The 16,996-nt window shown below is 34.6% G+C and overlaps 1 protein-coding gene across 2 annotated transcripts; it reads right to left on the bottom strand.

Moving 5' to 3' along the window:
• Positions 1-619: 619 nt before the first annotated feature.
• Positions 620-16,775, bottom strand: MED30 (mediator complex subunit 30). Of its 2 annotated transcripts, XM_069466058.1 has the most exons (4): positions 16,459-16,775; positions 12,852-13,010; positions 10,794-10,898; positions 620-997 (listed from the first exon to the last, which is right to left on the bottom strand). In XM_069466058.1, exons 1-4 carry the CDS (start codon positions 16,633-16,635, stop codon positions 902-904), a joined length of 537 nt encoding a protein of 178 aa, XP_069322159.1. In that variant the 5' UTR covers positions 16,636-16,775; the 3' UTR covers positions 620-901. The 2 variants fall into 2 exon arrangements, with proteins under 2 accessions (XP_069322159.1, XP_069322160.1); XM_069466059.1 differs by lacking the exon at positions 10,794-10,898.
• Positions 16,776-16,996: the final 221 nt, after the last annotated feature.

Raw genomic sequence — 16,996 nt, forward strand, 5'->3', positions numbered from 1 at the left:
CAGATAGGTAAAGGCTTATGAAGCAGGCTGGAAAAGTTCTTTCTGAGAAGACTCCAACTCTCTTACTTGAGGATCTATTATTTATAATTTGAGAGACCAGCTCCTGTGGGGTGATCTATAAAGGATTTGCTGTAGACCAAAAAAAAAGCACTTGTCATGTAAAACTATCTCAATTTTAAGACTCCTAAAAATGTACTGTTTCCAAAACACACTCATGATTACTTTAAGATGTAACTGAAAAATTAGACAGGTGATTGCTTCTTGGCCTAAAGTAGCAGATAAGCACATAGTTGTGACTTCAGTTTGTGCCATCCTCAAATCACTCATTTCTCTCCTTTTAGAGACAGATCATTTCAATTAAGACCAACACTTGAACATGATAGAAGTAATTTTCATCTACTTATATGGCAACACACAAGTTAACTATATTCTCATTGTAACTGGTTTGGGACTAAAACTGAATTAAAAAAATTGAGCTTAAATGGTAATTTATATTATTAATTTTAATTAATTTGTACCACACATTGGCTGAACTTGATATTTATTGGCAGAAATATTTAAATCTTTAATTTTCTTCTAAAATGATAATGGAAATAAATAAAACTATTGATCAAATTAAAAAATTTATTTACAAAACTTTATTTTGCTTTAAGAAAAAGATTATTCAATTCATGAAGATTAACCAAAACACAAACCCTATCAAAGTTTACTATAATAATCTTTCATAGGATCGATAGCATTAAAAAAATTTGATGCATACTTTAATACAAAACCATAATATAAAAATAGGGTTTTAGTTGTGACTAAAATAAAAGCAGATAAATAATCTTCTTCAAAGGGAAAAAATACTTGAGGGAAAAAACAACAGTACAAGTGTAAAGCAGGAAATTTAAATATCAGTTTAGTTCCTCATTGCCAACATGGCATTTATATCCCAGATGAGATTTCGTAATTGATCCATAATTTGCTTCAGCTGTTGATTCTTCTGTTTGAGTTTCTGTAGAAATAAAAGAATTTATCAAAAATGTTTCATGAAATATAGACCATGAAGTTAAAAGATTAAAATGTCATAAGTTAGGACTCTTAATGATCCAGATAGAAATTAAGCTAAATATTCCTTCCTATAAGGCAGATGGTCTCAGGCCCATTTTGGCCTCAAATGCTCACCGAAAGGCATCCCGAATCTAATCTAGTTCACAGAGGCCTATGGCTCTAGATCCCTGGCCCTGTTTACTCCTCCATTCCAGCATCAAAGAAAATATGCTAAACATTTAAAACCTAAGCATACAGGTTTTCTAAAGTGTAGCGTAACACAACAGTCAAGAGCACATACCCTAAAGCTAGATTCTGGGTGCTCAGATGCTCCACTCCTTCACTAATTAAATGTATGATGCCAGCCAAATTATTTAGCCTCTCTTTGCCTCAGTTTCACGTCAGAAAAATGGAGATAATAATTGGACCTACCTCATAAGAGTTATTTTGAGGATTAAATGATCTGATTTCTGTAAAGTGTTAGAACTGTGCCCGACATATAAGCACTCAACAAGTGCTATTTATAGACACAGAACCTAAATATACAATAGAAAATAAAGTATAAGAAAAATATAATGCCTGATGTAATCAGTCTTTCAAAACTATGGCAGAAGTCACTCTTTGCCCACGGCATGAAGTGCAATCTCCTTCTAATTCTGAAAACTGAAGACAAAATGGCAGTGTCCAATGCAATTTTCTTCACAACTAAGATTTACTGAATGTCTGGAATGGACATGGCATGTGCCTCTGTATCTCTATACTTGGATTCTACTAGACTACGGAGGATAAACTCCATTTTAAGAAACCTTTCTTTCAAAGCCAAAGTGGCAAACGTCTGCCTAGATAAAACAAGATAAAAACAGACATCTTCTGGTCAGAGTGTTTATCAGTTATTATAATAATTATTATTCAATAACCCTTTGGAAACATTACATTTGGAGATAATATATTTAATTAGATAATTTTAAAGATACTATATTAAACTACCTCCAGATAAATTTGTGTATGTTCATCAGAAAGAGGCCTAAAAAAATCTTAATTTCGATTTCATTAAAAAGCAAACTAAGATTAAGTAAACTGCTTACATTACTTCTATCTATAGTTAGAGAAGTAACAGGAAGTGGGTGGTTAAAAGGGAAGACCAAGACATCCTTATTGGAAACTAGAAAATCAATTTATAGAAACTTTAATAATCTTTAATACTAATTAAATTTAATTCATATTTGAAAGAATTAATACAACATAGTCAGATACAACATAGGACGATATGGTACACAGGGCTTGACTCTAAAGCTCACTTTAACATAGTCCTTGGAAAATACTGTTAGTATTTTAGTTACTCAGTCTCCTTGTTCAGTTTTCAGATCATTCATCTTCTAAATTCTGTCATCATGAGTATGTGGCAGTCAGTTATTTAAGCAGTTGTGTACATTATCTAACAAAATTCACTCAAATTACTGGGAGAGACAGCAATGACCAAACCTATAAAGTTTTGTGGCCAAGAAACTGACACTTCTGCCAGCAATCAAGAGTAGCATCAAAACAGAACCACATGAGTAAAGACGCTATATTGGGAAGCTGGCAATCCCAGTCCCAGTTCTAACTTTGCCTCTAACTTGTTATTTGATCTTAGACAAATTCCATCTCCTCAGTTTTCTGGTGGAGAAATAGGATTATATAATCTAAGGTCCCTGCTGGTGGTGTACTTTCTGCATACTCATACATAAGATGACAATCAGTTACATAGACAAGTGATTGCAAACCAGTAAATTTCCTTTTGTGAACTAATTCATGGCTTCAAAATGGTTCAAAGTTGGCTGCTCTTCACCATCACTAAAGTCTATAGCCCACGACTGAGCTGTCACCCCTAGCTGTGAAATATGTCAGCTACCTTGATTGCCCTCTCAATTCTAATTTTTTAGGAGGGATATGAAGAAGAGCAATTGAATAAGAATAAAAGGAAGAGAAAGAACGTGAGCCGATTTAAAAAAAAATCTTATTAGTAAGGTCTGACATATCTTGAATATAACTTTTAATCAGGATTGAAGATAGCACCCAAATGACTGGATTATACCCTTTTGTAAGGCAGATGGCATAGGAAAACATCAGATAATGTGGAACCCCAAAAGTTAGACACTGCCTCTGACAGAACAAGTCAACAAGGAAAATACTTTTGTTTGGGGTCTACAAATGTTAGCGGTGAGCAAAGATTGGAAGGAGGATAAATTTAGCTTCTTAGTAGGTAATTAAAATTCCTGAAGGGGAAAAAATATGATGAAACTGCAATGAAAGGTTAATTGGGTAAATGTGTAGGATGGCTTCTCCAAAACATTTTCAGTGGTGACAAACCTGTATCTATGAAAAAAAAAAAAATAAAAAAAAAAGAAGAAGAAGAAGGATTTAAATTTAAGAGACAGCTGAAAACCATTTGAAGGCCAAGTCTGGTGAATAAGCTCAGTGATCACATTTTTAGTAAAAATTAAGAAGTAATTTATTAGTAATAAAATTATATGCTTGAGTGGTTAAAAACAGACTCTATAACCAATATCAACACAGGGCTTGCAAACGGTTCCCACAATGGCTTCATCATTGATATAAATGCATAGCCTACCAATAAGACTCCTTTCAAGAATACTCATTTGGAAATATAAATTCTGATATACTTGTTTTTTTTTTTTAAAGCCTCATTAATTTTTAAAAAATAAAGTAAAAACTAAAAAATATAGGGTATTTTCAAAATAATATTCACCTCTAGGCAATGGTAAAATTTTTTTTAAAAGAATATGATATATTCTAAGGCTCTTGGGATAGTTTCTTTCAAAGATGCCACCAAGTTTTAAATAAAAAAAAAAAATTAGCACACAAGTAAAACATCTAGAGTCAAAACACGTCATGAAACTATCAACAGCAAGGCTGACAGTTATGCTTATTAGTGCTTAAATTGTAAATAAATTTTCATGACATGATATAGGGTTTAATATATACAATCTTGCCACTGATTGATTTTAACAGAGGTTGACAGCTGCTATTTTCAAAATCCATCAGCTGTGCCTAATTTGTTACATTAACAGGTGAACTTGTAAGTAGAATAAATACTTAAAAAATATGTTTATGCTGTCATATCATGTAATTTAATATTCACACAAAGGCTGTGACATTTGATCAAAAATGCTTTAATTTCTGAATGCATGGACTCAATTATGTCAACCGTGTAAATACTACCAACTACCTTTTTCAATTTCATTTTACCATCAGCAGAATAGCTTTAAGAAAAATAAAACTCATTCTGATGTCCCTAAAGGATATAGTTTCAAACAAGTATTCACCCTTGACTTGGGTATCAGGGTTTTTGGATTCCAAGATATATGAAGAGAAAATGAAAAGTATTTATAATAAATAAAAAATATGACTATTAAAACTAGGCCATTTTGTCATATGATGATTTACATCAAATACTAACTACAAATTGTGTATCTCAAAGTTTCATGGCACTATGGTAGGCACTGGTGGTATATGCGTTGTTAGAAACCAAACAGACCATAAAAACTAAATATATAGTAAACAATCCATCAATATGTTCTGTACAATTTCAAGTATACAATGATGTAGTAATATTTTGAAAATGACTAAGTGAGGGTCAACTAAGGGGTACATAAATCTACTTATTTCATGTAGCTTATTTTGAATAAAAAAATATGCATTGTAATAAAATTCTGAATAATTTAAATTGAATGCAAAGAATATAATTTTATTACTGGTTGATTTATAGCTTGGTAGATCTATTGATTTGTAGATCCATAAAGCAACTCAGTTATTTAATACAACCAAATGCCAATGTATTGAAAATATGGCACACTATTTTTGTTTTTGTAAAAATCCATCAAAATATGAAATGGGTGCATGGAACAGGTGCTGCTTTGTTTCCATTGGAGAATCTTATGTTCTCCAAGAAGAAATTTGCCCATTCATCTGAAACAAACATGATTGTAGACAACACAACTGGCTGGTTCATGGCCGAAATTCTAGTACGTAGGACAACGCCTGGCACAGAGCAGGCAAACAAATAGTTGGATGTTCAAAAGAAAAATAACAAAAGCCAAATTAAAAAGCTTCCCCCAAACCCTAAAAGAATGGAAAACACAAGCATGCAAACAAAAATCCTTAGCAATTATTCCAAAACTTGTTCTTATTTTTGTTTAAATATTGCCCTTTAGTATCCAATAAAACCCACATGACTATTAAAAATTATTCATTTTTAGACTCTATAACATAATTAGTGTAACATTTTATCCTCTATAGTCAGCTATTTAAAAATAAAAATAATTTTCACTATGAGAAACACTTTCAGTTGTGTGTGCCACTAAGGCAAAAAATTATGTGTCAATGGATCATGAACTCGATGTTTTAAAAAATTTTAATCGTATATTTTAATCTTATATTTAGAATGGATACAATACTTGAAGAAGTTGGAGAAAAAGAATAAAATACATTAGTCGTGTTAACTATACATAAGGTTACTCTGTTAGTCAGAATATATGCTACATTCAATTTACATTTATAATGTTTTTTAAGGAATGAATTAAAAACCCCTTTTGGTCAGAAAACACAATTTGCTTGCTTTTTTGTAGTTAACTTTATACTCTCCTTCCTTCTTTATTTGGGATTTAAATTTAAGTTTGCCAAATCTTAGCCTTCTTCCATCTTTTACCTCTGCTCACAACCTAATTCTCTAGTGCTTTTTCAAAATATAGGCAGAATTCTCACAGAGTATAAGAGTTACAAGAGCATTAAATGAGTACTTCCCCATAACACTCCAGAACAGATACTTTTCCTCTAAATTCTCTTTTAAAAAACAATTCCCATAGAAACACAGGGCTTAGCTTTAAACCTGGTTAATTTAAAACATCTAAACTGATTCTTTCCTCTTTGTAGTAACTTTCAGTGCATATCATGTTAACTAAAACATGTTTTATCCTGAAGTTTAAAGCAGTTAGAACAGATCCAAGTGGTTTAATCAAAGGAAGAGATCTCAAATGTCTGAAGTATAAATGGGAAAACAAAATTTGAAATACTGACTTTTATTCTATAAACAAACTTTCAGAAACACTGTGTATCTATTTAGTGTACTGAAATAAACCTGTTCCACATAAACAGTGTGGACTAAAATACATGTGTTTATCTCTTCGTTTTCTCAAAGCTCTAATAAAAATGGCAGAAGAGGAATAAAAAAGCTATAAGCCCATGTGGAGAAAAGTGATCAAAAAGGAGGAACAACAGCAGATTCGAGGTGGTAAGTTTTAAGATGAAAAGTAAAGAGGGGGTGGTAAGTGGCTTAGAGAGGAGGGAAGTACAGCCCACGGGATGCAGGAGGGATGCTGCTGAGAACAGAGCCCATCCTCCACGGGGAATGAGAGACAGAGTCCATCGCAAAGGCACCAGGTGAGGCCTGAAAACTGGAGGAAAGGCCGAAAGAGGGAACCCAGGTGCCTCACAAACTTGCATTCCTTACCAACAGGTGACGGAATACCTTCTCCCCCTGCCCTGAGCTGAGTCTCAGGGAACAGGCAGCCAATTGCCTGTGAAACCGACCCAGAACAGCTGTGGATTCAGTTAACAGCACAGCAGAAGGCAGGAATGAGGTGAAAAGCTGAAAACAGGAGTGTGCCCCTGAACTCTGGGCCCCCCAGAACACTTCCTCCTCCCATCATGCTTCCAGAAAGACAAGAGAATATCTCCCTCTGTAGGGCACTGGAAGAGTCTTCTCTAAAGAAACTGAATAGCCTTGAAGAAAAAAACTTCAGGAAACTGATAGCAGGGGATCCCCCAAAGAGAAAAGCCAACCTGCTTCTCAATCATTCTATGAGGAAGCCAACTCACAATGCTTCCACTTAACTTTCTAGTGCCTCACTGTTAAATATAAATGGCTCACATGTAAGCATAAGCTACTCATCAAATCTTTTAGAGCTTCCATGTGGAGAGACAACAGAACAAAATAGGAGCTGGCAAACTATGGTCCATGCATGACCTTTTTTTAAGGCCCGAAAGCTAAGTATGGCTTTTACATTGCAACAGAGACCGTATGTATCCCACAAAGCCTAAAATATTGACTATCTATCTGATCCTTTACGAAAAAGCTTGCCAAACTCTATACTATTAATAGAAGATCATGGAGGAATGCCTTCAAATTTCTCATGGAAAATAATTCGTAAAGTAGAAATTTTATAGCCAGCCAGACTATCAACTACTCAGTTATGTGAGGACTCAAAACTTAAGTCTCTGCATTTCTTCTAAAGAAGCCACTGATATATGTACATTACCGACAAGAGAGAAAACCAAGAAAGTGGAAAATATAAGATAAGGAAAAAGTAAAACCAACAGAAGAGGTGAAGGAAAGCCCCAGGCAACAGCCACACAGCAGGCACAGAGAGCATTCCATCTAGAGATCTAGACCTAGCAAGAGGAAAGAGGAGTCGGGAGGGCAGAGTGAGAATCAAGAAATTGCCTGATGACTTTGACTGGTGGAAAGGAAGAAAACAGTACTGAGATGCTGCCATAGATGCGTAAAAAACTAACTAAGATTTTAGAAAATTAAAGAGGTGATTAACTCTAGGAAAACAAAAAATTTTTCAACCAAGGAAATTTAACTCTGGTTTATTATGTGGCTTGGCAATAAACAATATTTATGAAACCATAATTAAGTGAACACAGAATATTTATGGAACCTCAATCCACCTCAATTATGATATTACTGTACTGAAAGTTTTTGTGGGGAAATTATGTAGGTGGGGTCAGGAGAGAGAGGGTAAGGACAGCTAAATCCTCACGTGGAGAAAGAAGTCCTTTTATACATCATATCCTTTGTATCAATTATACCCTTCACTTAAAATTCACAAAACTCTAGGTCAACTGCTAGTAAGATTTTTTGATTACACACGTTCAAAGTATTACCATATTCTGATTATATGAAAGGTCTTTTTTTAAAAACTCAAGTATAAGTTATTTCTAAGCCATCAAATTGGAAGAAAAAAGAAAGAGGAACTCAGAAAAATGAAAAGTCAAATGAAATCTATATTTAGAAAAAGTATCTTTCTGAATTTACACAACTTTATTTTTCCCAAAATATTATAAAATCCTCTATGGTAGAGAACTATTAATATATTTATGTTACATGTGTGGTACTCTGAAGTCAAAGTTACCATTACAATGGTGTTTTATCTACATACATATTTCATTGTATTTTTATAAAAAGTACCCTTATTACAGACAAAAATAAAAATCAGAACACATTCATTATTAATTGATATATATGTTATTAAGAGAAACATATAACACTTTTTAGTAAATGAATGTCTCACATGTCTGGACTACTAAACAGCAGTTATTTATCAAGGTCTAAATTAAAAGTTCCCAATCCCCTACCAATTTCTTACTGTGAGTTCTTTATTATGATACTCCCTTATTACTATCAAATTTGCTGGGAATATTCTTCATCTGTATTTCACTTTTTTAAAAAGAGCTATAACATTTTATTTTATAAAATATATCCAACTTTTCCCTTTTTCTTGAGTTTTTAAATATATTTTTATATTATTTATCCAATGTTTTGTTTTGCAGGTCTTATTTTCAACTCTGAAATTCATTTTGATATATGGTGAAATATAAAAATCTAGCTTAATTTCACCCCCAAAGTTTCCATTTTTAAAGACCAATTTTCTACATAATCCCTCTTCTGTAATATGAAATTCTCATACAAATTAAGGAAGGCTATTTTTCTGGCTAGATTATTTTACTAATCTGTCTATTCTTGTACCAATGTTATATGCTTAATTACTGTTTCTGTAATATGCTTCATATAACATTTTAATTTTTGAAGCAAAGAATTCTGCTTCATTACTCATATTTATCAGAATCTTCTTTGACATTTTTATATAATTTCAAGAAAAAATTCTATTTGGTTTTATTTGGATTTGTTTTTTGATTGGTATTACACTAAAATCCTATTATTTTTGCATGCTTTCAAGAAAAGTCTTATTTAAATTTGAATTGTTACTGCATGAAAACTATGAAGTAATCAAGAGTGGCATTTTTATAATATTTATTGCCAGCCCAAGAACTTTATATATCCTTTTAATTATTCAAAGCTTCTTTTATGTATCTTAATAATTTTATTCACACATATCACTGATATAATTCCTATCTATTCAATATTTACTGTTACAATTGTTAATAGAATCTTATAATCTAATTGGTTTACAGCATTTTAAGACTATGGTACCAATCTTGTATTAAGCCCTCTTATGGAACTCTCACAGACTTTAGTTATTTATCAACTTAGTTTCTTTGAGCATTCTAACAAGCTTGGACATAATATTATAACTCCTATTTCCCAACATTTATTTGTCTTATTTACTGTCTATAACTTGTAAAATAATATTAAACATAGTGTGTAAAGCATCTTATTTTATGCCTGTTTTTAACAGGAATACTCTGTATTTCACTTGTATGAAAACTGTTGATTATTTATCTGAAATAAAAAAATTCTTAAAAAATCACTATCTTGTTAGTAGTTTTAAGTGCTCTTTGAATCAGCAATCAGTATTTCTTTTTCCTTTTTTTTTTTTGTTTGAGACAGAGTCTTCCTCTGTCACCCTGGGTAGAGTGCACTGGCATCATCATAGCTCACAGCAACCTCAAACTCCTGGGCTCAAATAAATCCTCCTGCCTCAGCTTCCCGAGTAGCTGGGACCACAGGTGTGCACCACCATGCCAGCCTGATTTTTTCTATTAATATTTTAGTAGAGATGGGGTCTCACTCTTGCTCAGGCTGGTCTTAAACTCCTGACCTCAAGCGATGCTACTGCCTTGGCCTCCCAGAGTGCTAGGATTACAGTCATGAGCCACCATGCCCAGCCAGCAACCAGTGTGGAATTCAATCATCATTTTAGACACATAAGAAATTTTTTTTCCCCAATGTAGTCTACTGATATCATTTTATATATATATATATATATACACACACACACACACACACACACATACATGTTGAACTATCCTCATATACCTCATAAAACCCTCTTTGGCTCTGGTAGACTGTTAATACACTGATTAATTCTATTAACTAGAATTAAGAATTTCAGGAAGGGGTGATCTGTATTTGTAACTGAAAGAATGAGGTTGGTAGTTTTATTCATTGTGCTATTTCTATTAGATTTTGGTAAGCTTGGGCCACGTTTCCATGATAGAATGAACTGACAACTTCCCCTATTTCTCTGTTTCATAAGAACTATCTTAACATTATCTTCTGTGAAAGTATTTAGTAATAAATACATTCCAGTCAGATACTTTTTGTGGGGTTAAGGTAGCTAGGATAATGCTTTGATAACTCTCTCAATTTCTTATTCAGGTGTTGAGACATTCACATTTCCTATCTGTAAATTTTTATCATTTGCTGCTCCAAATATGCTGCAAGCTAGAAAGGCAGAATTCTGCCTAGAAAAGAAAAAAGTAAATGGGTTGTGGCTGAGTGCCAAGGGAGTGCTTCTAAGAGCTTTATTGAATGAATTTTGTGATTTCTCTTCTGACTATTCAGACAGCATTTCTGCTTACCTTTTAGTTCTTGGCTATATTCTAAATAGGTTAAGTATGCCACAGAAACAATTTCATGTAATTCAATAATTCAAATTATGTTTTTCAGTTACATTAGACTTCCTAGTAATTTTTCTCAATAACTCAAACATAAAATGTACAGACTAACAACTCACTTTATTTACTTCGGCAATTTCTCGCCTCTCTTCACTGGCAAAACGAGGCGGGCCAGCCCGGTCATCGTTCTTTGAGCCATCTTCTTCCACATATGGAATAAGTTGCTGGGAGTGATGAACAAAAGTTAAAAGTCAAAAATATTACCCAGATTTTCTGATTACACTGGTATAAAGAATGTATCTGATTAAGGTCAATTTTTATACTTTTATTAGTATAAAAATAAATTTCAATTTGATGGCATGAAACAAGAACTTTAGTAGTTTATCATTTCAGTGCATTCTATACATTACCCTTTCAGGTTTCTTTTGCAAAACAGCCTTTATAACACTGGGTGTAGCATATAATTAAATAATACTCTACTCATTCAGTCAGCAAATATTTAATTGCTAGACATTGGGTAAGGCTGCAAAAATGCCAAATAAGAAGTGATTCCCGCCCCTGAGAGATTTATAGTCTATTGAGATAGATTAAACAGGCTTTCCTTCATTTATACGAGAAAGGAACTTCATAGATGTGCGTTACATAAATGTTAATAACTTGCAATCCAAAACTTCAGTGTCTACGTGAATTTCTAGATGTCTTAAGTTCTATTAGCTGTGAGGATTTTTTTTTTTTTTAGGAGAAACACATTTACATAGCAATGAAACTTATAGCAGAATTATAATTATATATGGTTTGTGATGAAATTTATTGGATGAAGCCCCTCATACGTGTCACAGACTTCAGGAATCATCTAGTCTCTAACATCATATATTACCAATGCAGGAATAAGCCAAAAGCATTAATAAATGGTAAAACTAGGAGTCATCTGTCCAAACTTATCCGAATTCTTGGGACAAATATAAACTTACCCATGTCTACATTCTCCTTTTCTTCCTTTCCTTTCTCCTAACGCAGAAGCTGTCTTTCCTCCTGAAGATGATCAGCTCCAGTCCTGTGCTGATTCCTCTGCCTTATTGTCTTCCATTATTTATCCCCTTCCCCCAACCTCTCCCTATAGTTTCTTCCTTTATTATCTCAACATGCACTGGTCTCTTCCATTTGGAGGGAAAAAACTCCCCAAACCCTCGATTCCATTCCTCCTCCTACCCACTGCTTTCCTCTCTTGTTTTTATCTAAGCATCTTGAAAGACTGATATCCACTTGCTGGCTCTAGCTCCTTACTTCCTGTTTAATCTTCAACCCACAGCGATCTGACTTTGTGCTGCAAGCATTTCACTGAAGCTCTGCTCAAACATACCAACAACTTTTATCTAGCAAAGTCTACTAGACAGTTTTCATTCTTTATTTTGACTTCTCTGCAGCATCTGATAATGTCGACCACATTTCTGATCTTTTCCCCACAACTTCCGGCCCCTTATTTTCAGGCTCTTTTGCAGTTTACTCTTTGTTCATCTCTTACAAGCTGATTGCTCAAAGGGAAGCGCTGATCACATGAAATTCTTCTTTACATGTAGTAAGAGACATCCATGCTTCCCAGCTACCTTTGGTGGCAGATATATAACTTGTCAACATGAAAGGGCCACCTACAGAAATATCATTTATCTAATTAATTAAATATATCTATGACCCAAGATTAAATTTAGAGAATATATTTTTAAAATATAGTGATCCCACTGGACTAAACATCAAATCTAAATTAATAATGATGAAAAATCTTTTATCTGTAAGGCACTTTCACGAAAACTACTTTAAAAGTATTTTATGATACTATTAAAACTACCTAAAAACTCCTAAAAACTGCATGCACTGATTTAATTAAAAGGAGATACTGAGAGCAACGATAAAAATTGCCTCGGACAACCCCTTTTCAACAACAACAAAAATCACTGTAAGCCTGTATGTCAAAGTGTACATGAAATTATTAACATGAAAATACAGTAGTAATGCTATGTATATATCACATTTTCATCTTCTTTGGTCAAAAGTGAAACCAATAAAATTCAAAATCTGGAAATATTGCTAAAATAGGAGAAAGACACAAGGGAAAAAAATTACGAATATCTTGAAACCATCTCACATCTTATATTCATCCTCTCTCTATCACAGAAATTTACCTCTACTGGGATGGGATCCATTCCTCCACAGTTTTCATTGCACTTGTCATAGACCAATCTCAGCTTCCTGAAGAGAATAGAAAGTTGGCGAAGATGGTCCTGTAGCTTTGTTAACCGGTCTTGATATGTTCCAGTATGGTAAGTGACACCATTTGGCAGCTAATAAAAATCAAGATTTTCTATAAGCAAAGCTAATAAACAGAAAAACTTTTTAAGTACTTCATAAAAGCAATTGTTTTCCACAACTAATCAAGTGCAATTTTAAGAATAAGAGTAATACATGCCCATTTATTAGCAACTTGGCATATTGTTTCATTGCTATAAAACAGCCATACAAAATCTTTGTGATAAGCCCTCTGGCTAGTTGAAATAATTTTTCCCCTTTAATTTTTGAAGTATAACTTTTAAGACATTTATATATTTTTAATTCAAGAATTTTATCAAAAGAAGCCAAAAGTACATATTTAAATAAAATTACAGGTAAAAAATAGATTTTTTTTATTTAGAAATTATAAGTAACATTCCTTTTGTGCATTGCTGAAACTCATGAACAAAATCTTTCCTTCTCTGTACACATTTACAATATTTTATTCTCACAATTTGATCTGTAGAATCATCCTAATACGTAAATCAAGAATATTTATATAGTACCATGTTTTCTAGTATACATTTGTTTTCATTTGTAGGAGTTCACCTATGTACTTATCTTGGGGATTAGAATCAGGTAATTTAAAATCAAGGCACTATCTATCGAATAGCTAAGAGATCAGACCAGTCTTTCTAGACCTCAGTTAACTTTTTTCTTCTTTTTTAAACAGATGAGGTAGGAATGCAAGAAAAAAGAAAAAATAGTAGGATACAATGTTTGGAGAGAAAAGAAAATAGGACGTACAATCATTAAAACCATGAACATGGAAAAAGACTGGAAAGGCCTACACTTAGTTGATAAAAGATGTATTAGGTAGATAGGCTTGAATAATTTATTTTCTTTTTTTCTTCTCATTTCCAAATTTCCCGTAATAAAATGGTTTATGAGTTAAAGATATGGATCTTCTGAAATTACTTGAAGTGAGATATTATTAGAATTTTCAGAAATTGTCAAGCATTAAATCACTCCACAATGCCTTCAAGAAATATGATAAAATATCAAAGTCTGAATTAGTTAAAACATTTTAAGGGGAAAGACATTAAGGGTTCATCTCCCAATACAATTTAAGAATTCCCCTCACGAACTCTCAATTTATTAATATGAACTTTCACAGACACTAACAATTCAGAGCCAAGTTTAAATGAATCCCTGCTTTCTTTTTTTGGGTGATAGTGAGGAGTATCATGATTTTATCTTGCCTAGAGAAGCACTCTGTATCTTTATTGTGGCATTTACTGGGTTTAAGACTTTGTCCATATTTTCTATTTAATAAGAAATAAAAATTAAGGTTTATATCACCATATTTAGTACAGCGCACACACACAGAAGGTTTCAAAGTACAGTCTGAATTGTTTTACTTTAATGAGTTATTTTACCTATAAATATATACTTAAAATTCATTCAGAAGTGTGTCCTGTAAAAGAACTCTCGATAAATATTTTCATAAAGGAAAACAAATCCTTTTGAAATGCAAAGAATTACCCTCCTTAAATTTGCTGACTTAGCTTGGATGGAGTTTTTATACAGCAAAACATCAGTTTCTAAAAAAAGGGAATGATTAATTCATTCAAAAAATTGCCACACACCTTTCATGTGTCAGGCACTGTTCGGGATGCTGGGGTAGAGTGCTGAAAATGAGAAACAAGGATTCCATAATTCAGAGTATATGTGGCAATAGTGTCTAACATCCATTGGTGTACTATGGTGTAGCGGTTCAGCTGAAAACCTGATCAGTAGCCATCTCCCTTATGAATATGAGTGAAAAACCATAAATATATCATCATATCCCTAGACACTAAAAAGGCATTCAACTAAATTCAAAATCCATTTGAACATAAAACTCAATGTTAAAAATCTCCAGTGTGATAAAATACATTTATCTCTGTTAAAAAGTCAGCATCATGATTACTGTGGAAACATAAGAAGCAGTCCTACTAAGGTCAGGAACATAAAAAAGATACCTGCTAAGACACACTACAAATGAACACTGTTCTGGAGGCACTGGCCAATGCAATTAAAGAAGAAAAGGAGGAAAAGAAAAAGAGGAAAAGAAAAAGGTTGAAACATCAAAAAGAAAACAACATAATCATTACTATTTACAAATGATATGATAAAGTACTACTAAAAATAAGAGAATTCAATAAGAGAATTCAAAATCATAGAGTGAAAGCAATAGATTTGCTTTCATCTACAAAAAACAAAAAGTAGGAAAAGACTCCATTTACAGTAGAAACAAAAAAGGTAAAATATCTAGGAATAAACTTTTAAAAATCTCAAGACAAAAATGAAAACTTAAAATACTTCATAGGGAAACAAGAAAAGGATATTGCATGTTCCTGGTTAGTAAGACTCAACGTCATAATGTCAAGTCTTTCTAGGTTGAATGAAACTATTAAAAATGCTAACAGGTTTTTTCTTAGAACTAAACAAGGTGATTCTAAAGTACATGTGAAAAATAAGCAAGAATAGCCAAGGCAATTCTGAAAAATAAGTGTAAATACATTATAGAGCCTTGAAAAATATAAGATAGGTTTTGCATTAATACATAAAAGACAGGTAGCTAAGTGGAATACAATAGAACATAGAAAGCAGCATCTGAAATCAATGGAGGAAAATGAATTAGTCAATCAACCGTTTGGAAAAAGTAAGGCTAGGGCCACACTTTTAAGTAGGATAAATTCCACAACGATTAAATGTAAAAATTGAAACAAGAAAACAAAGACAGACACATCCTTGAGGGACACTTTTGAGTGTAAATGGGGGTGACCCTACACTTAAGGTTTGCCCAGGGAAGCCCCGTTGATGTCCAGGTGTTAGGCAGATAGCAAGACATTCCAGGTCCCCTACGGACAAAAGTGGGTGCTATTGCCCCTATCTTGGTCTTGCCCCACCCTAAGTCTCCATACCTGGCAGAGGAGGGAATACCCTACAAATCTGCCCATCAGAACTTGGCGCCACCAGCTACAAAAGAATGCAGAGGACTCTAACCCATGGGCCAAACTGCATGGATACCATAGAGTCTGGAAAGTGACCTAGAACCCACAAGTGTAGTTAAGGCTCAGGTCATGTGACTCCCAACTGTCCAATCAATGTGGTTCTGTCATGAGGGCGGTCCCTATCCGGGCACTATAAAATAAGACGCAGACCACAGCAAATCTCCCTGCACTTCCTTTTGCTTGCTCTGCTGCGATAATGGGTCCAGTCCTCATCTGTGTCGTATGTACCATGCTCTGTAAACCTACATCTTGCTCTTGTCCTATAATCCTTTCTCTTCTCAATAAATCTCATTTTCGTGCTTGCCTAACTTTGGTGCATCTGGTCATTCTTCCGCCGTCAGCGGGCCAAGAACCAACAGTTTCAAACTAAAACCTGACACAGGGACTCCACCTAACGATTAAACCAGCGCCCCCTTCCCTCCCAGAAGCATCCCTCTTGCTCCACGCACGCCCATCTTCCCACCTGCATGTTCCTCAGCAGCTGAAAGATCTCCATGGTGCGGTACACGATGTCCTGGACCGTCTCCTGCCCGATCCGGCACAGCGATGCTGTGTTGACCTCCCGGGCGGCCTGCTGAGCCTGGGGCCCGGCGAAGGGCCCGGGCGCCATCCCCGACGCCGCCAACGGAGGGGTGGACATGGCGCGGCTGCGGCCTTAGGCCGGCAGGGCTCGGATTGTAGGTGTCAGGGGTCAGGTGCTCGGCGTGAGCAGGAGCTGGGAAGACCCGGGCTGCCAGATTTCAAAACAGCAGCCGCGACTTCCGCTTACCGTGACGAAACGCGTCGCCAAACGTCACGGGCACCGCCCACTCGGCCAACCCCTGGGAACCTGCCTCTGCGTGAAACCGCGGGATTGGACTGGAAGCCTGGGTGGGGCGGGACAGAAGGGTTGAGTAGCCAATCACTAGCCTCGCTCCGGCCAGAGGCGGCGGGGAGGTATGCGTGGTGGAGTGGGGTGGGTTTCCCAGAGTCGGTTTCCCAAATGCTCAGTCCCACGTTGG

This window comes from Eulemur rufifrons, chromosome 3 (genome assembly GCF_041146395.1).
Source record: "Eulemur rufifrons isolate Redbay chromosome 3, OSU_ERuf_1, whole genome shotgun sequence".
Classification (NCBI taxonomy): Eukaryota; Metazoa; Chordata; class Mammalia; order Primates; family Lemuridae; genus Eulemur; species Eulemur rufifrons.

Excerpts from the sequence above, each read along its gene's own strand:
- MED30 (XM_069466058.1), bottom strand. The coding sequence starts at position 16,635 with ATGTCCACCCCTCCGTTGGCGGCGTCGGGGATGGCGCCCGGGCCCTTC. Across the intron at positions 13,011-16,458 it reads AGCTGCTGAGGAACATGCAG|CTGCCAAATGGTGTCACTTA; the intron begins GTGGGAAGATGG and ends GATTTTTATTAG. Across the intron at positions 998-10,793 it reads AAATTGCCGAAGTAAATAAA|AAACTCAAACAGAAGAATCA; the intron begins GTGAGTTGTTAG and ends TTATTTCTACAG.